Source organism: Megascapheus bottae, chromosome X, assembly GCF_031878675.1.
Source record: "Megascapheus bottae isolate mThoBot1 chromosome X, mThoBot2.hap1, whole genome shotgun sequence".
Classification (NCBI taxonomy): domain Eukaryota; kingdom Metazoa; phylum Chordata; class Mammalia; order Rodentia; family Geomyidae; genus Megascapheus; species Megascapheus bottae.
The window spans coordinates 43,126,003-43,150,590 of NC_143547.1; the positions used below are offsets into that span (position 1 = coordinate 43,126,003).

The following is a 24,588-nucleotide window of genomic DNA, read 5'->3' on the forward strand; positions in this document are numbered from 1 at the left end:
AATAAAAACCATGTTTTAAGGTCCTATCGAGGAAAAAATTAATTCCTGGTTACAGCCTTGTTTTTCTTTGGCCAGAGATCTTGCATCTTACAGAGATCCTAACAATAGGACCAAGGCCTATGGGAATTAGCTCCTTAAACCAGGAGAAATAGGATAAGAAAAAGGAAACTAAGTCGGTATATTTCTGGGAGGGTGGAAAGAGGCAGGGGGGAGGAAATTGCAATCCTAGTAAATAATGGGAAGTGAGAGGCAGGCTCCCATCACCCACTCCTCCAAGGTTCTTTTTCTGTGAGTAGAAACTTCCTAGGCCCTGGGGGCTAGGCGTTGCCCCACAGTCTGAAGCTGGCTGAGACTGGCTTGGGGGAATGCGGCAGCTCTACCGGGGTGGAGAGGAGAACGCAGGGAGGAGTCATGGGGCGAGCCGTCGGAAAGACTACATCTCCCAGGCCGCCACGCTTTCCAGCTGGAGTCCTAGAGCGCTGACTGCTCCCTAGTTTCCGCAGGGAAGCGCCTGGCTACCGCAGCTATTGTGCTTTACGCGCTCACCATTCCCTTCTTTCCCTGCTCTAAAGTCTATGGAGGAACCGCCCAGATTTAATCCTACACGCCAGTACCGGGACCTCAGGCTGGCTCCAGTGGACTAGGAAGGAAGGAAGCTCTGTTGTCGGCCAAAGAGCTGGGGTAAGGAAACCTTCGGATCCACGAGCCTGAGGAAGGGGGAGCTCGAGGGCTGGGACTGGGGATTTGTACTTGGTTGGGGCAGGGCGGAGCGGGGCGGGGCAGACGCTCTGGCTTTAAGAAGGGGGAGGGGACAGTACAATTCCGGTGGCCCTTGGAGTTCGCTGAAGGGAATCTGCAGTCTGCTAGGGAGCGGAGCAACCCTGAGAGCCAAAAGGCAGAAGAGCAGTAGCACCGAGCGCTAGCGATCACCCCCGCCTAAACCTCTGGGTGGGCCCAAGTGTCACTGAAAGGGTCGGGTGGGTCTGAAGCGGCGATTCTTTCTTCTTCTTCTTCTTCTTCTTCTTCTTCTTCTTCTTCTTCTTCTTCTTCTTCTTCTTCTTCTTCTTCTTCTTCTTCTTTTTCTTTTTCTTCTTCTTCCTCCTTCTTTTTTTTCCTGCCTAGTAGGGAGCTGATGCCTAGGAAGCATGCAGCTTGCTAGGCAATACCCTGCCAGGATCTGACTGTTTTAGGGAAGTCTTCCCTTGTCATCCGAAACCACCATCGGGCCTTGAGTGCTCCTAGAGCACACCAGCCAACGCTCCCTAGGATTTTCTTTGAAACAGGTACCTGTCCCCCAAAAGGGAGGGAGCCTAAGAGGCTTCTTAAAGCGTCCTGCATGCAGTGTACCCGGCCTGCTCCCCTTACTGATGCTCTCTTTCTTTGTGTCTTTTCTCCCCTCACCTCCTCCAGCCCCACCATCACCATCATGGGGCATCCCCCGCTGGAGTTCAGTGACTGCTACCTGGACAGCCCTGATTTCCGCGAGAGGCTCAAATGTTACGAACAGGAGCTGGAGAGGACCAACAAATTCATCAAAGACGTAATCAAAGACGGCAACGCGCTCATCAGTGCAATGAGAAGTAAGTGAAAAGCTTCAATATACTGTTACCCTGAGCTGGTGGCTCTGGCTTTTCCCATCACAGGGTCAAGGGAAGAGGTGTGAGATTTGTCACGACACTCATCCCAGAAAAGTCCTTCGGACCCTTTTCGACAGGGATCAGTTGCTGTGGAAATGACTAAGGGGACCAGCACATTGGGTCTTTTCTCTTTGGTGGTTTTCAGCTTAAAACCATGAAAAACTATGATCCTAAACATTGCTAAGTAACTAGTCTTGACTTTATAATCACCCTTACTTAGTAGATTATCATTCAAAAGGCCAAATTGACCTGTTTGTATTTTTGGACGACTTCAACATCCCTTGACTGCCACAAGAAGACATCTAGGGACCAAAGAATGGCCCCAACACATTAAAGAATTGGGAATTAACATCACGAACTTAAATAGTATTTTTTTTGGGGGGGGACGTGATACTATGCCTTGAACTCATAGCCTGGGCTCTTTTGCTCAAGACTGTCTCTTATCACTTGAGCCACAGCTGCATTTGGGACTTTTTGGTGGTTACTTGGAGATAAGTACTTTCCTCATGGACTTTCCTGTCTAGGCTGGTTTCAAACTGCTTGACTAATGCTTTTTGTTTTGGCTTCTACTATGAGAATTGTGAAGGGATGCACCTTTGCTCCACTGATTTGTTGTTTTTGTTGTTGTTTAGCATACTAAGCTATGGCTTAGTTAAAGGGCACTTCATCCTCAGCATCATTGGTTGACTTCACATGCCACTGAATTCTATTTCAGTATGGAACAAAGACCTGCCTGCTTCCTGGCAGAAGTTGCCCAGCCCCCAGGGAGTTAAATCCAGAGCTGAGGCTTGGGGCCACTCTGGGGAAGGAAGCTCACCTAGCTTGGTTTTTGTAGCAACCACAGCTGCCTGAGCTGTGGAACCTTCTTCCCTCCCCTTCTTCATGTGTAGGTTTGTATTTCTGCTGGTTGGCAGGAGGCTTGGTGTAAAAGAAAGAATAATAAACATCTCCAAAGAGAAAGTAAGCAAGCCAACCCTTTGTGCTGAATTATATATCCAGGAGAATGGCAGGCAATGAGTGAGTGGAGTGATAATTCATTTTCTTTTTCTCTTCTTGGTTGAAAAATGGTGGTGAAAAATAAAATCCTTGGCAAATATGTCTCAACGCTTAAACATATTTTTAATTGGTGTGAATACTGGTGTTTGAACTCAGGTCCTGGGTATTGTCCTTTGTTATTTTTTTTGCTTAAGGCTAGTTAAATGCACTACCACTTGAGCCACACCTCCACTTCTGGCTTTTTGCTGATCAGTTTCAGAAAAGTGTCTCACATACTTTCCTTCTTAGGCTGGCTTTGAACCACAAATCTCAGCCTCCTGAATAGCTATGGTTATAGGCATAAGCCACCACCATACAACTACACCTTTGTTTCTAGTAGATTTCATTTTTTTGCCACACTTGGGGCTTGAACTCAGGGCCTGAGCACTGTCCTTGCACCTTTTCAAGGAGAATGCTCTACCACCTGAGCCACAACACCATTTCTAGCTTTTTCTGTGTGTATGGTACAGAGGAATCGAACCTAGGGTTTCCCATGGCTTCATGCATGCTAGGCGAGCACTCTACCATTAGGTCATGCTCCTGCCCCAATAGTAGATTTCTATCCCAAAGGGTGTATTGATCCAGTGTGAAGATCTGTGTAAGACAAATCTAATGTAGCAAGAGCAGTGTCCAAGCAGGATGATAACTGATACACTTGGCATTTCTTCGGAATGTGGACTTTACCTGCACATGTGGTCTGTCCATTTGGGGCAGAATCTATAAACTGTTCAAGTGCCTACAGGTTGTTTGACTGAGTTTGATTACTTAGTGGTTTGTACTACATGGCCTGATGCACAGTCTGCTCCTAGTCTATCTGAGAGAATGGGGTATTTAAGATGCTGACCCTTAGACACTTATGGGCCAGGTTTTGAGGTATGCAGATACCTAACAGAGATCATTGAGAAGTTGATTATCTGCAGGTTGTGCCAGTGAAGTAGTTAGACAAGCGGATGTTCACTAGAAAAGAAGAGGGGGAGGTTTGGGTTTCTTTTTTGTTATTCATATTGATCGTGAGGCTTGAGTGCTGTCCCTGAGCTTTTGTGCTAGTGCTCTACCACTTTGAGCCACAGTGCCACTTCTGGTTTTCTGGTAGTTAATTAGAGATATGAGTTTCATGGACTTTCCTGCCTGTGCTGGCTTTAAACCTCAATCTTCAGATTTCAGCCTCCTGAGTATCTAGGATAACAGGTATAAGCCACCGTCACTCAGCTGAGTTTGTTTCCTTCCTTCCTTCCTTCCTTCCTTTCTTCCTTCCTTCCTTCCTTCCTTCCTTCCTTCCTTCCTTCCTTCCTTCCTTCCTTCTTTCCTTCCTTCAATCTTGTCCTGGGGCTTGAACTCAGGGCCTGGGCATTGTTCTTGGACACATTTTGCTCAAGGCTAGCACTTTGTCACATGAGCCACAGCACCATTTCTGCCTTTTTCTGTGTATGTGGTACTGAGGAATCGAACCCGTGGCTTCATGCGTGCTAGGCGAGCACTCTACCACTAGGCCAAATTCCCAGCTCTTTCCTTATTTTTTTAAAGAACAAATTGCTGGATGTAGCATCCATAGGGGAAAATAAAAAGTTAATGTTAAACCCTGGAAAAGTGTTGGTGCCAAACACTGACCAGCTAAGACACTTTAATAAAACATTTGAGGAAGGGAATTACTTGTGGTGATGTGGGTAAAAGCCAGGACTTGTGCATGCTAGGCAAGTGATCTACCATGGAGCTACATCCCCAACCATCCTCCCTTTTGTGAGGATAATGAGAATTGAACTTAGAGCTTTGTGTTTGCTAGACAGGTACTCTACCACTTGAGCCATACTTCTATTTCTTGGTTTTTTGATGTTTAATTGGAGATCTAGTGCTTAATTGGAGATAAGAGCTTCAAGGTCTTTTGTGCCTGGGCTGGCTTTGAACCTTGATCCCTAGATCTCGGCCTCCTGAGTAGATATTATTACAGGCATGAGTCACCATGCCCCGCAACTTGGTATTTTTAGAAAATATTTTACTAGATAGTCTAAGGCAACCTCAAATGTGTAATTCTCCTGCCTTGGTCTCCTGAGTGCTAGAATTACAGATATGTGTCACCATGTTCCACAAGGCAACTGTATTGTAATCTAGAGGCAAGTAGTGGATTTTATCCTTTCCTTATTTTTTTTCAGAATGAAAATGGTACAAGCCAGACATCCTACAAGCCCAAATCTTTGTATGTAACCAACAGATGCAGGAGATATTTTAGGCAAGGGGGCTTTTCATATTTGTGGTGCATTTCTGTTTCTAAGTATACATAGAAAACCCAAAATAGTAGAGGTGGGAGGTAAACCCAAAGCTAACAGTGCTTTTATTTCAGCCCAATAGATTCTAAACACTACATTAACAAGAGGCCAACGTGGAAAGTTTCCCACTGTCTTAACCTCAGTTATGTTTATCCTCCCACTCAGCTTCCTACACTATGCCAGCAGGGCAATTTCCCAAGAATAGGTGGAGTGATCCCAGAATAAAGGTGTACAGTCTTGCTTTGTGTAGAGGGAAAAGGCAAGACCCTTCTAGAACTGGAGTTAGAAAGTCTGGGATATAGTCTTGGATTCCCTGTCTGACATACCACCTATTTCATCTATAAAATAGGAGTATTGAAACTTGAAAAGTGGTTCTTGGTAGTGGTAGCTCACACTTGTAATCTTAGCTACTCAAGGAGGCTAAGTAGGTCAGAGGAAGAGCTATGAGGATTGAGGTTCAAAGGGAGCCAGGGCAGAAAAGGCTATGATACTCTTATCTCCAATTAACCAGAAAAATTCTGTAAATAAAGGTGTGGCTTTCGTGGTAGAGAGCTAGCTTTGAGTGAAAAGCTAATGGACAGAACCCAGATTCTGAGTTCACATTTTTTTTAAATTGGTGAATGTGTTAATTATCTCAAGTTGATCACTAGACAGTATGTACGTATGTCAAATGAAGACACTGTACCCCATATATTTGTACTGTTAAAATGGTGGTAGTTGTCAGGCTTAAGGGAATGAAGGGAGTCACAGATGCTCAGGGCCTGGAGTTGGCTAACTAATGTGTACTGTGGCCAGTTCAGGTCACAGATATATCTGTGATTTCCAGTAGATTTCCAGAGGGAACTGGGTAAGCAGAAGTAGCTGGTTGTCCCCGTTGCCTTGGTGGAAATTCATTTTAGCAATGATTCTGTAGTCACGTGCATGGACTCATGTTGGCATCTGGAACCTGGCATTAAAAGCAGGAGGAGGAGTGGCACTTCTCATTTCATTCATTTGATCACCAGACCAAATGGCTGGTGTTTCTAGGAGCCCATGAGACTTGAACACTCTGTGCTGAGAAACATCAGGCGGGACTTGATATTAGCATTTTATCCCACTGGTGTCTGGGTTTGAACCAGATAGGTAAGGGGTGTATCACAACTGTATGTAATAATGAACTCATTCAAAATAAGTTCTGTCAAAATATTTTTATTGATTGATTAATTGATGTGTCAGAACTGGTGCTTGAACTCAGGGCCTTGGTATTGTAACTTAATTTTTTTTCACTCAACTGTGGCATTCTGCAACTTGAGCCATACTTCCACTTTTGGCTTTTGGCTGGGTAATTAGAGAGAAGAGTCTCACAGAGTGAAGCTGGGGCTCACACCTGTAATCCTAGTTATACAGGAGGCTGAGAACATGGTTCCAACCCAGCCTGGGTACAAAAGTCCATGTGACTCTTATCCAATTAATCATCATAAAACCGGAAATGGTGCTGTGGCTCAAGTGGTAAAGCATTAGCCTTGAGCTGAAGAACTCAGGGACAGCACCCAGACCCAGAGTTTAAGCCTCATGACTAAAAAAAAGAGTCTCATAGACTTTTCTACCTAGGCTGTCTTTGAACTGTGATCCTCAGATCGTAGCTTCCTGAGTAGTGATGGTTACAGGTTTGAGCCCCCTCAGCTGTTAGAAGATTTAGATGTATATAGGTTATTGCTTGAAGGTAACTGATGGAAAGAATGATGTTCAACTTAACTCCCTGGGGGCAATTGTGTTTCTACCTCTCTTTAAAAATCATCTATTTATAATATTTGGAGTCTCAAATGTTTATAACTTAAACTAGTGCAAAACATGCCACTACCCTGAAATGTGGCCCCCTTTTCTGACATACTTTGGCTTTTATTTTGGCAAGTTCAGGCTTCCAGGTTATTGAATATTTGTTGAGCAACTACATGCATTATGCACAATAAGCCATGTGGCCCTTTGCTAACAGCTCCAGGCAACATGAGACACCCAACACAGGTTTATATATAGTTCAGAGAGCACATGCCATTCATTCAGTAAATGCTTGTGCACATACAGTGTGCTTCAGTCATTGTTTAGAGGCTGTGGGCTAGACTGAGTGAGTCACAGGTAGAGTCTGTCCTCCAGGACTTCCTATGCTAATAGGGGAGAGAAGATATGGGCGAGAAAAGGTAGTATATACACATGAGAGCCTTAGTACAGGGCAGGTAAACATGAGTGTATGTGATGTTTGAAGGGGAGCTCTTTGCCTGATGGGAGGACAGGTAAAAGGTAAGTGAAGGAATAAACTGTCAACTAGACAGAACTGCTGGTACTTACCACAAATTGTTTCCATGAGCTTGGAATTGCATATTGTAAGAGCTTTATGAGGTAAGGATTGTTGCTAGTTTCTGGAGTGCTGAGGGTTGAATCCAGGCCCTTGTACATGCTAGACTACCACTGCGTCATACCCCATGTCTAAGAGAAGAATTACTGATCCTGTTGTATAGATACAAAAAGAAGTCCAGAGGAATTAAATAACTTGTTGAACTAATAAGTCTGAATTAAGAGTCGAGGCTTGACTTTAAAGGAGCTCTTTATGTCATAACATGCTCCTGAATTCAGGATGTTGCATATCATATAGTGGGAATGGAAGAGAGTGTGAAGGGAACCCAAATAATTCAGATCACCTGGGATACAAACTCTAAGAACAGAGGCTTAGAAAATGAAGTTGGAATGGGAAGTAGACACCTGAACATCCAGGATTTATTAAGGAGCTTCATAGGCAAGGAGTTTTATTAGAGACATTTCTGGTAAGATAGAGACATGGGTTTTTATTTTGTCTTTTTGCAATTTTTTTGATTTTATTTTTTATTGTCATAACCTATAGAAGGGTAACAGTTACATTCGTCAAGTGGTGATGAATTTCTTGAAACTTCATACCCCGTCTCATATTTTTGTCCTCCTTTCCCTTCCCCTCCCCTCCTAATCATTTTTTCTCCTTTCCCTTCCCTATTTCAAATAAACTAATAAGTGCGTATACAGTATACCAGTATACAAATGAACATAGAGTAACCTCATGAGATTAACCATAAGTGGAAAAAAGAAAAAGAGAGAGAGAGAGAGAAAAGAATAACTTTACATAACACATTAAGAATAGCAATCATAAACATATATCTCTTGTTTCATTAACCTAGAGTTCATTTCGTTTAGTCTCATCCTGTAGGAACTTATGTACACAGCTTTTGAGCTATTGTAATCCTCTACTAGGACAATCCTAGTAGAGGACTAATAATTATTACAAATGAGGGAAACCATTGAGCCTATATTCCTTTGAGTCTGGCTTACTTCACTTAATATGACTTTTTTCCAAGTCTTTCCATTTCCTTATGAATGGGGCGATGTCACTCTTTCTGATGGCAGCATAGAATCCCATTGTGTATAAATACCACCCAGATGCCCCTCAGTAGCTAGCACTCTACCACTTGAGCCACAACATTGCTTCCAGCTTTTTCAATGTATGTGGTTCAGAGGGATCTAAACCAGGTCCTGTGTATGGCAGGCAAGCACTCTCCCACTAGGCCACGTTCCCAGCCCACACTGTTCTTGAACTCATGTTCTTCAAGCTTCAGGCTTTCAGGTGCTGAAATTATAGGAATGTGTCACACACTTGTGTTACATTTATTTTGATGTAGCTCAGGGTCAACACATCTCTTTTACAAAGGGGCTAGAGAACACATCTTTTTTTTTTGCCAGTCCTGGGCTTGAGCTCAGGGCCTGAGCACTGTCCTTGGTCTTTCTCAAGGCTAGAGCTCTACTACTTGAGCCTCAGCACCACTTCCGGCTTTTTTCTATGTATGTGGTACCGAGGAATCAAACCCGGGTCTTCATGCATGCTAGGCAAGCACTTTAACCACTAGGCCAAACTCCCGGCCAAGAGAACACATCTTTTTGCCTTGAGTAGCTATGCACCATTTGTAGCTATGCAGCTCTGCTATTGGGAGAGAATTTATAAGTAAAATGATTTTTATAAAAGTATTTATTGCTCTTGAAATAGGAATTTTTGGAAGATATTTTTTTTCTCCCAAGTGGGGCTTGAACTCTGGGCCTGGGTGTTGTCCCTGAGCTCTTCAGCTCAAGGCTATTGCCCTACCCCTTGAGGCACGGCACCACTTCCTGTTTTCTAGTGATTACTTGGAGATAAGAATCTCATGTACTTTCATGTCTGGACTGGCTTTGAACCTTGATTCTCAGTAGCTAGAAATACAGGTGTGAGCCACTGGTGCCTGGCTAGGTATTTTAACCCAGTGTAACATGTTTGCTAGGCTATAATTGAGCCATACCACCAACTCTGAAATGTGAACTTTATATACTTTTCCTTTTTTTTTTGGCCAGTCCTAGGGCTTGAATTCAGGGCCTGGGCACTGTCTGTGAGCTTTCTCAAGGCTAGCACTCTACCACCTGAGTCTCGACATCACTTTCAGCTTTTTCTATGTATGTGGTACTGAGGAATCAAACCCTGGGATTTGTGCATTCTAGGCAAGCACTCTACCAGCAGACCATACTCCCTGCCCTGTATACTTTTTATGTTAGGAGGTATTATTGCCTTACATTGTTTTCAATCATTTAAAAATATTTAAGAAATCCAACTATTATTCCCTTCTTCCCTCCCTGCCCCCCCTTTTTTTGCTAGTCCTGGGGCTTGAACTCATGGCCTAGGCAGTGTCCAGTGACACATTTTGCTCAAGGCTAGTGTTCTGCCACTTGCGCCACAGCACCACGTCTGGTTTTTTTCTGTGTACATGGTACCAAGGAAATGAATCTGGGTCTTTGTGCATGCTAGGTCAGCACTCTACCATTAGACCACACTCCTGGCCACCCCCTCCCTCCTCCCTCTCTTTTTCTCCCTCCATCCCTCCCCCTTCTCACTCTTTCCCTCTTTCTTCTCTCTCTCTCTCCCTTCCTTCCCTTCCTTCCTTCCCTTCCCTTCCGTTTCCTTCCTTCCTTCCTTCCTTCCTTCCTTCCTTCCTTCCTTCCTTCCTTCCTCCCTCCCTCCCTCCCTCTCTTCTCTTTCTCTCTTCTCTCTTCTCTCTCTCTTTCTCTCTTTCTCTCTTTCTCTCTTTCTCTCTCTCTCTCTCTCTCTCTCTCTCTCTCTTTCTCTCTTTCTCTCTTTCTCTCTCTCTCTCTCTCTTCTCTCTTCTCTTCTTTCTTTCTTTCTTTCTTTCTTTCTTTCTTTCTTTCTTTCTTTCTTTCTTTCTTTCTTTCTCTTTCTCCACTCCTGGGGCTTGAACTCAGTGCTTGGTCACTGTTCCTGAGCTTCTTTTGCTCAAGGTTAGTGCTTTACCACTTGAACCACAACACCACTTCCAGCTTTTTCTGTGTATATGGTGAGGAATAGAACCCAGAGCTTCATGCATGCTAGGTAAGCATTCTAAGCCACATTCCCAGTCCACTCTACTATTTTCTACAGTGCAGATGGTGGATTAATAATATCAGTAAGAGCTTCTGCCAGTGGCTCCTGCCTGTAATCCTAGCTACTCAGGAGACTTAGGTCTGAGGATCAGAACATGAAGCCAGCCTGGACAGGAATGTCTGAGAGACTCTTATCTCTAATTAACCACCTAAAAAGCCAGAAATGAGGCTGTAGCTCAAGTGGAAGAGTGCTAGCTTTGAGCCAAAGAGTCTCAGAAACAGCACCCACACTCAAGTTAAAACTCCAAGACTGATACAAAAGATAAGTATCAGAAAGGAATGATTAAACCCATTATGGGATCTTATTTTTATGTTTACATAAAATTTCACATTATTTAATATGCATGATGGTATGTAGTGAAAATTTACAAACTTATAAAAGAATCCTTAAGATGCATTATATATTAAGCATGATATAAATGTTGCTAAAGTGGAAATAGTATCCTTTGTACAGCTTTACTATTTAATAGGAAATGACTTTTTTCATTCTATCCATTTTTTCCTTTTGCTGGTACCAGACTTTGAGCTTACTAAGATTCTTGCTCAGCTGATGCTCTACCACTTAAACCAGGTCTCCAGCCTTCACTTTTTACTAATTATTTTGAAGGTGGACTCTTGAGGATTTTTGTCTTCAAACTTCATTTCCTTGGATTTTTTACCCTTCTAAGTAGGTAGGTGCTAGGAGTGAGCCAGCAGTGGTCATTCTGCATGTTTAAAGAAAGGAGGTTTAGATATTTATGTTAAAGTTTGTCTTTTAGTGGTGCTTTTTTTGTTTTCTCTCTGGCATCTATGGCTTTTAATTATTGAGTGACTGCAGTCATGAAAGGACTGGGGTAGTTCCAGTTCTGCTGTTAGCTGTCTGTGTAACCTCGAGTCTTTGATTCGTGAGCCTCAGTTTGTCCATTTGTAAGTTTAAGAGTTTTGTCAATGTTGTGGTTCTCAGGATTGAATCCAGAGCCTTGTGGTATATTTAGAGCCCCTTTTCATTGCTGGTTTACTTCTTGTTTGTTTTTTGTGTTTTTAGTTTGTTTAGCTACCTGTACTGGGGCTTGATCTCACAGCCTTGTTTATGGTTGGCACTCTTATTTGAGCCAAATCTTCAGTTGTTGATTTTTCTTGGTTTTTGGAGATAGGAGTCCTTGAGATTTGTCTGCCTGGGCTAGCTTTGAACCTTGATCCTCAGGTGGCACCTCCCTGAGTAGGTACCAGAGCTTGGCTTACTTTTTTTTTTGCTAGTCCTGGCACTTGAACTCAGGGCCTGAGTACTGTCCTTGGACTTTCTCAAGGCTAGACCTCTGCCACTTGAGCCATAGCACTACTTCCGGCTCTTTCTATGTATGTAGTATTGAGGAATTGAACGCAGGCCTTCATGCATGCTAGGTAAGCACTCTACCACTAGGCAAAACTTGTGGCTCTACTTTTGGTTTTGAGACAGAGTTTTGCTGTTGTGGAAACTTTTTCCCAGAATGGCCTTGAACTAACTCATGATCCTTCTGCCTCCTGTCCTTGCTTCTCAAGTAGCTGAGATTACAGGCATACACCACCACACTCAGCTTTATTTTGTTGTTGTTCAGAGGATTTTTCTCTGTAGCCCAGACTAGACTGGAAATTGCTCCTGGTTGGCTGTATGAGTGCTGGAATTATAGATATGCACTATCATACTTGGCTTTGGATAGTAACCTGGAGGGTTGCTTCTGGTTTTTATCGGTCCTATTTTATGGTTACTACCACCTTATTCAAATTCTGAGGTAACCTGACCCAGTTCTATCATATTTTTTTTGTCAGTCATGGGAATTGAACGCTGGGCCTGGGCGCTGTCCCTGAGCTCTTCAGCTCAAGGCTAGTGCTCTACCACTTGAGCCACGCCACTTCCAGTTTTCTGGTGGTTAATTGAAGAGTCTCACAGACTTTAGTGCCCGGGCTGGCTTTGAACCTCATCCTCAGATCTCAGCCTCCTGAGTAGCTAGGATTATAGGCGTGAGCTCCTGGTGCCTCACTTTTTATTTTTGTCAGTCCTGGGGCTTTAACTCAGGGCCTGGGCTGTGCCCAAAGCTAGAACTGTAGTCCTTGAGCCATAGAACCACTTCTGGCTTTTTTTTCTGAGTAGTTTATTGGAGATAAGGGACTTTCCTTCCCAGTCTGGCTTTGACCCACAATCCTCAGATCTCAGTTGCCTGAGCAGCTAGGATTACAGGCATGAGACACTGGCATCTGGCTTCTATCATAAACTTAAGAGCCAATTTCTCTTTGCTTTAGAGAAGGATAATCCTAAGGATGTATTCAGCATGAATAGGTGACTTGAATCATACTGGACTACATGACTATGAACATGAGGACTGTTGCATGTCAGTCTGTTGCGTTCCAGTATTGTCCTGAATAACTTTATGGTGAGGGAAGTCAAATTTTGTAATTCATTGGCTGGAGTGCACAGGAAGGAGTAGATGATGTAATAGTCTCACTACTAGGCACCTTGTCATATGCCAGTGAGCACATGGACGATTCTGCACCTGCACAATCCTCAATCAAAAAAAAAGTTTTTTTTTTTTTGTCTGTAGGTATGAGGCTGTGGGCAGTAGGACTTTGTGGTTGTGATCTGACCCATATTTGGTAGAAAGAAGTCTTCAGAAGACATATTCCTCAGTAGCTGGAAAAGTGAACCAAGCCAGCCTTTCAATATGAGCATTTATGAGACCACTTTTTTTTTTGCCAATCCTGGGCTTGGGCTCAGGGCCTGAGCATTGTCCCTGGATTTTCTCAAGGCTAGAGCTCTACCACTTGAGCCTCAGCACCACTTCTGGCTTTTGCTATGTATGTGGTACCGAGGAATCTAACCCAGGTCTTCGTGAATGCTAGGCAAGCACTCTACCATTAGGCCAAACTCCTGGCCCCCACTTTTTTTTTATAGAGATGGAGTAGAGGAGATTTTAGTTTAGTTACCCATTAAGAAAACTTTTCATTCTGGGTGCTGGTGGCTCATAGCTATAACCCTTGCTACTCAGGAGGCTGAGATCTGAATATTAAGGTTCAAAATCAGCACAGCAGCAAAGTCCATGAGACTCTTTTTTCTTTTTCCAGTCCTGAAGCTTGAAACTCAGGGCCTGGGCACTATCCTTGGACACATTTTGCTGAAGGTTAGCCCTCTGCTACTTAAGCCACAACACCACTTCTGGCTTTTTCTGGGTATGTGGTACCGAGGAATTGAACCTAGGGTTTCATGCATGCTAGGCGAGCGCTCTACAACTAGGCTATGTTCTTGCCCCCCTTTTTTGATGGTTTTGGGGCTTGAACTCTGGGTCTGGGTGATGTCCCTGAGCTCTTAAGCTCAAGGCTACTGCCCTACCCCTTGAGCCACAGTGTCACTTCTGGTTTTGTAGTGGTTAATTGGAGATAAGTATCTCAGATTCCAGCCAGGCACTGGTAGTTTACACCTGTAATCTTACTTAGTAGGGTGAGATCTGAGGATCATGATTTGAAGCTAGCCTGGGAAAGGAAAGTCCAGGAGACTGTTTCGAAAAAAGACTGAAGTGGAGGTGTGCTTCAAGTGGTAGAGCACCAGCCTTGAGTAGAAAAAGTCAAGGAAGAGTGGGAGGCTCTGAGTTTAGTATCAACATACACACACACGCGCACACACACACACACACACACACACACACACACGTGCACGCATGCTCAGTTTTTCAATCATATTTCTATCATTAATGTGATGAAGGAAAACCATGTTTCAGCTTTATAATTTTATTTTTTGAAAGCATAGCCAAAACATTTTGTTTAATCTGGCATCTCTTTCTTTCTCTTACTTTTTTTCTTTCTTTCTTTCTTTTTCTTTTTCTTTTTTTATGAGTCATGGGGTTTGAACTCAGCTTGGGCGCTGTCCCTGAGCTTTTCAGCTCAAGGTTACCACCCTATGCTTGAGCCAAGCCCCATTTCCCATTTTCTCATGGTTATTGGAGATAAGAGTCTCACGTCCTTTTGTGCCCAGGCTGGCTTTGAACCTGGATCCTCAGATCTCAGCCTCTGGAGTAGCTAGGATTACAGGCGTGAGCCACCGCGCCCGGCTTGGCATCTGTTTCTTTAATCAGTTACTACAACAAATTTCTCAATCCTCAGGAGGACCTGGGAGGTTACTTATTTTCCAGGGAGTACTCTAGAAATCTATAGTTAAATGTTTCTCCTCACCCCTTGTGGTATACAGAGGCCTCATGAAGCTTTCCTAGGAAGTACATCAAGTCCTAAACCTTTGGCAGTGTAAAGGCAATGCTGTTGAGTTCAGCACAGTTAGTAAGCATCATCCGTGTGTCATACAGATTCTGTCCTCCTGAAACATCCATGACATATCTAATTCCCATTAGGTGATGATTTCATTATGTTGAAAGAAGAACTATGGAGATGTTCATGGTGCAATCTGTTGTCAGTCACATCTTATAGAGATTTGGGGCGTGGCAAGAAAAGGAGAGGGACTATGTTAATTCATCCATTCCCTGGAAAGGAGAATACACTTAGAAAGACTTCTTGAAACAAAAGAACCCGTTTCATTATACTTTTCTATTTTCAGGTGAATGAATAGTTTTTCAGAAGCAAACACAATGTAGTATACCTCATGGAATCTCCAGGGAAAATGAAAACATCTATTGCTTCATGCTTCTTTTTCTTTCCCTTTGTTTTGTGCTAGTCTTGGGCTTGAATTAAGGGCATGGATACTGTCCCTCAGCTTTTTCGTTCAAGTTTGGCACTCTACCACTTGAGCCACAGCTCCATAAGAATCACATGGCCTTTCTGCCTGGATTGGCTTCAAACTGTGATCATCAGCTCTCAGCCTCTTGATTAGCTAGGATTTCAGGTATGAGCTCTCTCTCTCTCTCTCTCTCTCTCTCTCTCTCTCTCTCTCTCTCTCTCTCTCTCTCTCTCTCTCTCTCTGTACTGATTGCACACTTTTTGCTCAAGGCTAGAGCTCTACCACTTGAGCCACAGTGCCACTTCTGGCTTTTTCTTAGTATGTGGTATGGAGGAATCAAACCCATGCATGGTAGCTGAGTACTCTCTTACCAGTAGGCTACGCCCCCGGCCCCAAGCTCTTTCTTCTTTTATAATTATATTCAAATATTTTTAGATCGTCAGGCACTTGGGGCTTATGCCTTAAACCCTAGCTACTCAAGTGACCGAGATCTGAAGATCATAGTTCAATTCTTATCTACAATTAACCAGCCAAAAGCCAGAAGTGGAGCTGTGACTTAAGTGGTAGAGTGCTAGTCTCAGGGTCAGTTTCCGCACACAAATGTGGAATGAAGAATGCTAAAAATCTACTCTCCTATATTAAAAAAGAGTATTGGCAAAAGAAAAGGTCAAAGCAAACGTTTTCACACAACTGTAGTTTTACCAAAGTCTTGTCACAATTTCACAAGTGTTACTCCTTCAGGAATACTGTTGAAACACTATAGAAGCAGGGTTGTGGCAATTTAAAATAGCCTGCCTCTTGATCCCTTCTTCCTAGATTTAAAGTGGACTCTGAAAGTCATTAACTATAAAAATCTGCAGTCTAGCTATGCTCTACTTCTGCCTTTTTGGTGGTCAACTGGCAATAAGAGTCTTATGGACTTTTCTGCCTGGGCTGGCTTTGAACCATGACCTTTAGCTATCAGGTAGGATTACCGGTAGCCCTGAGCCACCAGTGTCCAGCTTTTTATGGCTTTCCTTTTTCTTTATTGACATATTTATTTTGATGACATCATTATACCTGTAACAGCTCTTCTTTGAATAATATTTCCAGGAGATGACTTTTTTGTTTTGTTTTGTTTTGTTTTGTCATTTAAATACTTTCATGTCTTTGGGTATCGGGTTAGTTCTTGTGGTCAACTTGTAATCATACTTACTTGTATTTTTGGAGTTTGAACTCAGGATCCTGTGGTTGCAAGGCAGGTACTCTACCATTTGAGTTGTGCCTCCAGTTCTTTTTTCTGTGTATTTAATTTTCACAAATAGGATCTTGTGGTCTTGTGGGTTTTTTTTCTTTTTTTTTGGTCAGTTGTGGGACTTGAACTTTGGCATGGGTGCTGTCCTTGAGCTCTTCAACTCAAGGCTATGGCCTTACTCCTTGAACCATAGTGCCACTTCCGGTTTTCTTGTGATTAATTGGAGATAAGATTCTCACAGATTTTTCAGGCCCGGGCTGGCTCTGTACTGTGATCCTCAGATCTCAGCGTCCTGAGTAGCTAGGATTACAGGCGTGAGCCATCACACCTAGCTAGTTTTTGTTTTTATACTAGGAATGGTCTTAAAACTTCCCTGAATCAAATTATCCACAGCAGGTTCACTAAACATAGTGGAATGAAATCACAAATCAATAAGAGAAGGTTATACAGTAAGTACAAACATACGTGGAAATTAAATAATGTATTCCTAAGTAACCAATGAGTCAAAAAAGAAAGCATGCTCCGGGAGTGTGATATAGTGGTAGAGTGTTCGTCTAACATACATGAAGCCCTGGGTTCAATTCCTCGGTACCATATACACAGAAAAAACCAGAAGTGGTGCTGTGGCTCAAATGGCAGAGTACTAGCTTTGAGCAAAAGTGTCCAAAGACAGTGCTGAGGCCCTGAGTTTAAGCCCCAGGACTGGCAAAAAAAAAAAGAAAGCACAAGCAGAAACTTGATGGAACTTAAAGGATTTAACAAAAGCAAAACTTAAAGGGAAAAGTATAGCTTTAAATACTTATATTAGAACAATGTATAGGTTAAAATCATGAATAAAGAAGGAGACACTACCATTGTTCATACAATAAAGATTATCAAGGTATTTATGAACAATATTGGTGTGTGTGTGTGTGTGTGTGTGTGTGTCTGTCTGTCTGTCTGTCTGTCTGTCTGTCTTGTCCTGAGGCTTGAACTCAGGGTATAAACACTGTCCCTAAGTTTGTTTGCTCAAAACTAGTATTCTACCACTTCAGCCACAGCTTTACTTTCACTTTTTGTTGATTAAATTAGAGATAAATTTCATGTGATTTCTTGACTGTGCTGGCTTCGAACCAAGATCCTCAGATCTCAGCTTTATGAGTAGCTAGGGTTACAGGCATAAGCCACTAGTACCCAGCCTACAATGTTGTTCTAATAAATTGTATAATTAGACAACCGGGGAACATTTCTAAAAAGAAATGAATTTTTGAAATTGGTTTCATGATGATTGATCCTGTACTAAGTAAAGGAACTCAAGTTGTTAGGAAAACATTATCTGTAATCTGGGCACCAGTGGCTCATGTCTGTAATCCTAACTACTCAGGAGACTATGATCTGAATTCTAGTTCGAAGCTAGCTGAGACAGAAAAGTTTTTGATACTCTTTTTTTCCCCCTGATCTCGGGGCTTGAACTCTGGGCCTAGGCACTGTCCCTGAGCTCTTCAGCTCAAGGCTACCTCCCTACCCCTGGAGCCACAGCACCACTTATGGTTTTCTAGTGGTTAACTGGAGATGAGTCTCACGGTCTTTATTGCCTGGGCTGGCTTTGAACCACCATACTCAGATCTCTGTTTTCTAAGTAGCTAGGATTACAGGTATGAGCCACCACACCAGACTGTTTATAATACTCTTATTTCCAATAAAGTACTCTGAAAAAGCCAGAAGTGGTGCTGTGGCCCATGTGGTAGAATGATAGCTTTGAGCACAGAGAAACTCAGAGTCAGCATCCAATGAGTTCAAGCTCCAGGACTGGCAAAGAACATACTACCCATAAAGAGAAGCTCATGTGTAGAGAGTATCACTAGTTCCAAACATTTAAAGAAAAATTAATACCAGTCCTTCAAAAGTGGTTCCAAAAATCAGGAGAGAACAGCTTTTCAACACATTCTTTTGGGCCAAAATTACCCTGATATTAAAAACTAGACAAAGACATTTCAGTGTCTGGGGTGTAGCTCTGTGGTAGATTGCTTGCCAAACATGTGAGTGACCCTAGCTAGGTTCAATCTCTAGCAGTGAAAAAAAAACTGTAGACCAATTTCTTTCAGAATGTAGATGCTGGACTGGAGGTATAGTTTAATTATAGAGCTCTTGCCTAGATGCAAACATCAAGGGCACTTCCAAAAACAAAAAAAGTCACTGTCAGGACAGAGAATGAAGAAATCCTGAAAACATATTATCAAACAAAATCATGTAATATACAAAAAAAAAGGTTGCTATCACCCATCACGATTTATTTCAGAAATACTAAGTTAGTTTAGTCGATCATCTGAAAATGAATTAGCATAATCTATCATAGAATTACAATAGAGAGAAAAAGACCCAGATTGTACTGTTGGACAACAATGGCTCACACCTGTAATCGTAGCTATTTAGGGGGCTGAGATTTGAGGACTGCAGTTTGAAGCCAACCAAAGGAAGCTCCATGAGACTCTTTTTTTTTTTTGGTTGGTCATGAGATTTGAAATCTGGACCTGGGCATTGTCCCTGAGCTTTTCAGCTCAATGCTGCCAACCTACCCCATGAGCCTCAGCTTCACCATTTCCCATTTTCTAGTGATTAATTGGAAATAAGTGTCTTATGTTCTTTAGTGCCTGGTCTGGCTTTGAACCGCGATCTTCAGATCTCAGCCTCCTAAGTACCTAGGATTACAGCCGTGAGCCACTGTGCCAGCTGTGATTTTTTTTTGCCAGTTGTGGGACTTGAACTCAGGGCTTGAGCACTGCCCTTGGACTTTTCTCAAGGCTAGAGCTCTATCACTTGAGCCAGCTTTTTTCTATGGATATGGTACCGAAGAATCAAACCAGGGCCTTCATGCATGCTAGCCAAGCACTCTACCATTAGGCAAAACTCCAAGCCCCTGTGAAATGTTTTTGAATAGGTATTTCACAAAAGAAGATATGCCCATTACTGTTAATGATACGAAAGGATTATCAAAATCAATAATCTTTGGGAAAATGCAAATCAAAGCCACAATATTAGATATTACATCCTATTCACTGCAGTGGTGGCCATGATGAACACAGTTGCTAAATAAGGATGTGAGAAATTTGCAGTCCCTACCTTCTTCCTCCCTTCTTCCTTTCCTATTTATTTATTTATTTATTTATTTTTATCAGTCCTGGGTTTGAACTCAGGGCCTGAGCACTGTCCTTGGACTTTCTCAAGGCTAGAGCTCTGCCACTTAAGCCACAGCAGCATTTCTGGCTTTTCTATGTATGTGGTACTGAGGAATTGAACCCCGGTCTTCATGCTAGACAAGCACTCTGACACTAGGCCAAACTCCTGGCTTGCCATTTATTTATTTTTCTGGTAGTGAGGTTTGAACTCAATGCCTTGTGTTTGCAAGGATTATTTGATAATTCTGAGCCACACCTCCAGGACTCTGACAAAGTATCTTCTGTCTGTCTGTCTGTCTGTCTGTCTGTCTGTCTGTCTATATATCTATAGGTCCATCTATCTGTTTATCTATTTTGAAAGTACTAGGGGTTTGAACTCAGAGCCTTGCAGTTGCTATACTAGAGGGATACTGCTGAGCCAGGCCTCCAACCCTTCATGAGTATTTTCTTCTTTTTTTTGTCAGTCGTGGGACTTGAACACTGACCTGGGTATTGTCCCTAAGCTCTTCAGTTCTACCGCCCTACCTCTTAACCACAGCCCCACTTCCAGTTTTCCAGTGGTTAATTGGAGATAAAAGTCTCATGGACTTTTGTGCCTGAACTGGCTTTGAACTGTGATCCTCAGATCTCTGCCTCCTGAGGACTTAGGATTACAGGTGTGAGGCACCGCACACCCGTCCTTCATGAAGATTTTCTAAGATGTCATTGTGATGATGGTTTACTTCTTGTGCTCTTTTTTGTGAATGTTATGGTAGGTAAGAAAGATAGGCCAGGAGTTTGGCCTAGTGGTAGCATGCACGAAGACCCAGATTTGATTCCTCAGTACAACATACACAGGAAAAACTGAAAGTGGTGGTGTGGCTTAAGTGGTAGTGCACTAGCCTTGAGAAAGCCCAAGGACAGTGCTCAGGCCCTGAGTTCAAGCCTCAGGACTGGCAGAAAAAAAAAGAAATATGTCAGAGCTGTGTATAAAAGAACTTCACTGTGCTTTCAGAAGCAAAAGTGCTGAGAAACTTGGAGATCTGTTTTGTTTTTTCCATACAGAGCAACAGACCTGGAAGGTTATTTAAAAAGCTTTATATCTACTCCACTGTGTTTATATCCAGAGAAAGGGAAGCTGAGAGAGAAAATTTCTCCTGTGGGAACCTTGAACCAGAATCTGAATTGGGATCAGCATACAAATTCCTAGTCTATTATTATTATTATTATTTTTGCCAGTCCTGGGCTTGAGCTCAGGGCCTGAGCACTATCCTTGGACTTTCTCAAGGCTAGAGCTCTACCACTTGAGCCTCAGCACCACTTCCAGCTTTTTTCTTTTTTTATTATATATTTTTATTGTAATTAATAAAAGGGTTACATGATATTTGCCAGATAGAAGGTGCATTAATTCACATACATTGATACCCTTTCACATGTCTCGGTACCCGTTACTCTCCCCCCACCCACCACCCTTCCAGCTTTTTTCTATGCATGTGGTACCGAGGAATCAAACCCGGGTCTTCGTGCATGCTAGGCAAGCACTCTACGAATAGGCCAAACTCCGGCCCCCTGGTCTATTATTTTATGCTCATTCTGCACTGTACTCTGAAACCAGTTTTTAGCCTTCAGATTATCTAGATGCTCTTTATTGAACTGAGGCATGCTTTTTATTTGTGGTAGTTCAGAGGTTTGAACCTAGATCTTCGTGCTTTCTCACTTGGTGCCCTACCACTTCATTCATACTTCCATCCTGGGTTTTTTTTTGCCAGTCCTGGGTTTGAGCTCAGGGCCTGAGCACTGTCCTTGGACTTTCTCAAGGCTAGAGCTCTACCACTTGAGCCTCAGTACCACTTCTGGCTTTTTTTTCTATGTATGTGGTACCGAGGATACAAACCCGGGTCTTCTTGCATGCTAGGCAAGTACTCTACCACTAGGCCAAACTCCTGGCCCCCATCCTGGGTTTTTGCTGCTTATTTTGAGATAGACTATTGAGGACTTTTCTGATCAACTATGGATCTTCTTGATCTCAGCCTCCTGAGTAGCTCCATTTACAGATGTGAGCCACCAGTGCTTTACATTCAGGAGTGATTTTGTTTAAAATGACCCGGTCAGCAGTGAACCACTATAAGTTTTCTGCTTAACTGGCAGTGGAGTCTTAGATTTTTTTCTGCACAAGCTGGTTTTGACCTTTGATCCTGTAATCTCAGCATCCTGAGTAGCTAGAATTAGAGATGTGAGCCACTCGTAGTTAGCAACCTTCATCATGGCTGGGATCAGATTGGTTCCCACTTAACATTAGGGTATGATTATGGCCTGTTTTTGTCGTAGGTAGGTCTTGGTATGATATCTGACCTCCTGGTTTTCTGCCCTGAGCCTTTACCAACTAGGTAGGCAGATATAGGAGCCTCCTCTTTGTCTTTCTAGCTCTCTTTCTCTTAGTGCCATTTCTGGTGCCCCAAAACACTAATACAAAAGCCCAACCAACCAACCAACCAACAAAAGCCAAACCAAGTTCTTCTTGTTTCCTCTCCTCTCCCTTCCTCTGCTCAAATGTGGCCATCTACCAGTTAAGCCACAGCTCTACTTCTGGGTAAGAGACTCTCAGATTTTTATTTTTGGCCTGAGTTGGCTTCAAAGAGTGATCTAGCCACTGAGCTACTCAGTCTCCTGAGTAGTTAGAATTCTAGGCATGAGCCATTAACACCCAGCTTACGGGGTTCTCTTGCCTGCACATATGTCTCCCTGTCTGGACAAACAGTTGCTTTTTGTGTAGTAAGGAGTATATATTGGGAAATGTGTGGCATTACTAGTGGGTGACAGTTTGCTCTCCTCATCTTATTTTTATCCTAAGGCAGCCTGGAATGTGTCACAAGTGGCTGGGCACTACAGTACCAGATTAGGAACTTCAAGGCAGTTATTTTTTTCTTTTATAAAAGATGTTATTATAAAGGTGATATACAGAGGGATTACAGTTACATAAATCAAGTAAAAAATACAATTCTTTTTGGACAGCATCACCCCTTCTGTTGCTCTCACCTAGTTTTTTCCTCTGGGTCCCACCCAGAAGTTGTATAGTTTATTTTCCACATAGTATTTAGTGAGTACCACCACTGCATTTGTTCACCCTTTGTTCCTCAATTTTGTAAAATATTTTCATTAAGCATTTCCCAGAAGCAGGAGGTCATACATATGCTTCCAACTCTCTTTCCAGAGCCAGGCTGTCATGGAAAAAAATCTTTCCCTGGGATTGGAAAAATATGTATTATGATGTGGCAGTTGACAGCTAGAGTAACTAGAATTCATCCATTCTGAATTCATTAGATGGGGGGGCGGGGTGAAGGAAAGTGTTATAGAGCTGGCCTCTGTATCTCTCTTTCTCCTAGATGTGAGAAATGTTGATAATGCTCAGTATCTGGCAGATCTGGTGATTTGTCTTCTAGAATCTATGCCTGGTGTTACAGGTTTTGTGGGCATGGTGACTGTGGAATGGTTCTAGATGGCAAAATATGGGGGAGTGTTGGGGGGAGGGCTGCTGATCCAGGAATCATATGGCCACACAGGCAGAATGCAAGGCAATACCATGCTGGGCTTTTTTGTTTTTGGTTTTTTTTTTTTGGCATTTGCTTGCAGCAGCAGATGCTCTTTAACCATTTCCTTCTCTCCTCTCCTTTTTTCTCTACTTGTACTTTGAGTTCAAAGCCTTATTCTTCCTGGACTTTTTTATTTAAGGCTGGCCCCCCACCTTTGAGTCACATCCCTGTCCCAGATTTTTTTGCTGATTAACTGGAGAGAGGAGTCTCTCAGCTTTCTCTTCCTGGGTTAGCTTCAAACTTTGTTCTTCCAGTTCTCACCCTCCTGACTAAGTAGGATTATAGGCCACTAGTACCTTTTTTATTTCTTTTGTGTTGAGGTGTCATCTTACTGCTCAGGCTGGTCTTGAACATGTATGTACCACTGTATCTGCTCTTCTTTCTTTTTGTACTCATGAGCTATTTATCTTGCCATGAGTAGACTGTGACAGTTCAGGATACCCTTGAAGTATTTCCCTAAGCTCTTTCATATTTTAGATGAGAAAATGGGGGCCAAAGGATATTCCTTGTTCAAGTTAATCACAGAACCCCGTGGTCTGTCACAGTCCTGGCTCCGTGGAAAGTCACTCTGCTTCATCAAAACATACTTTATGCTTCACCAACCTCTTACTGAGTGTGTACTTTCATTCATTCATACACTCATTAATTTGATTATTTATTCATCGCTGATTTTGAGAGACAATCTCTCTGTATCTCAGACTGGGTGCTCTCTTTGAGTTTTCTCAAGGCTGGTGCGCTACTACTGAGCCACAGCTCCACTATTGGCCTTTTGGTGTTTGATTGGAGATAAAAATTTCAATGACATTAACTATCCTGGCTTGCTTCAAGCCCAGATCCACAGATCTCAACCTTTTCATTAACTAAGATTACAGGTATGAGCCACTGTTACCTGGCTTAGTTATTATTATTATTATTATTATTATTATTATTATTATTATTATTTTGCTAGTCCTGAAGCTTGAACTCAGGATCTGAGCACTGTTCTTGAGCTTTCTCAAGGCTAGCGTTCTACTACTTGAGCCACAGCACCACTTCCAGCTTTTTCTATGTATGTGATACTGAAGAATTGAACCGACATGTTTGTGCATGCTAGGCAAGCACTCTACCTCTAGGCCACACTCCTAGCCCTAGTTATTTTATTTTCTTTTTTGTTGGTCATTGGGGCTTGAACTCTGGGCCTGGGTCCTGTCCCTGAGCTCTTCAGCTAATATGTATGGTGTCTGGAATGATTTCTTTCCCTGATTGGACTCACAGAGATATGGATATGCTACAGATGATAATGCTTCCAGTAGGAAGCATTAACTCTGCTGGCTTGCAAGAAAGGAGGCCTTGGCTTCCTTTCTCAGCAACACCAACAATGAGTGACTGACTACCAGGTGACAGTGGATCATGTCCATAATCATAGCTACTCAAAAGGCTGAAATCTGAGGGTTAGGGTTCAAGGCCAGCATGGGCAGAAAAGTCCACAAGACTCTTATCTCCAGGTAATCAGCAGAAAGCCAAAAGTGTTGCTGTGGCTCAAGTGGTAGAACTAGAGCATTGAGCAAAACGAAAGCTAAGACCTTGAGTTC

The 24,588-nt window shown here is 42.7% G+C and overlaps 1 protein-coding gene across 3 annotated transcripts in view; it reads left to right on the top strand.

Annotated features, from left to right (window-relative positions):
* Positions 1–515: 515 nt before the first annotated feature.
* Ophn1 (oligophrenin 1) overlaps positions 516–24,588 on the top strand; it is a 272,487-nt gene continuing 248,414 nt past the window's right edge. For 2 of the 3 annotated variants that reach the window (XM_090326862.1, XM_090326864.1), the window contains exons 1-2: positions 516–681; positions 1,411–1,580. In XM_090326862.1, coding sequence (XP_090182988.1) covers positions 1,427–1,580 — 154 coding nt within the window. In that variant the 5' untranslated portion in view covers positions 516–681; positions 1,411–1,426. Of the gene's footprint in view, positions 682–843; positions 1,284–1,410; positions 1,581–24,588 lie in introns of those variants that run through there. The other variant, XM_090326863.1, reaches the window with a different exon arrangement.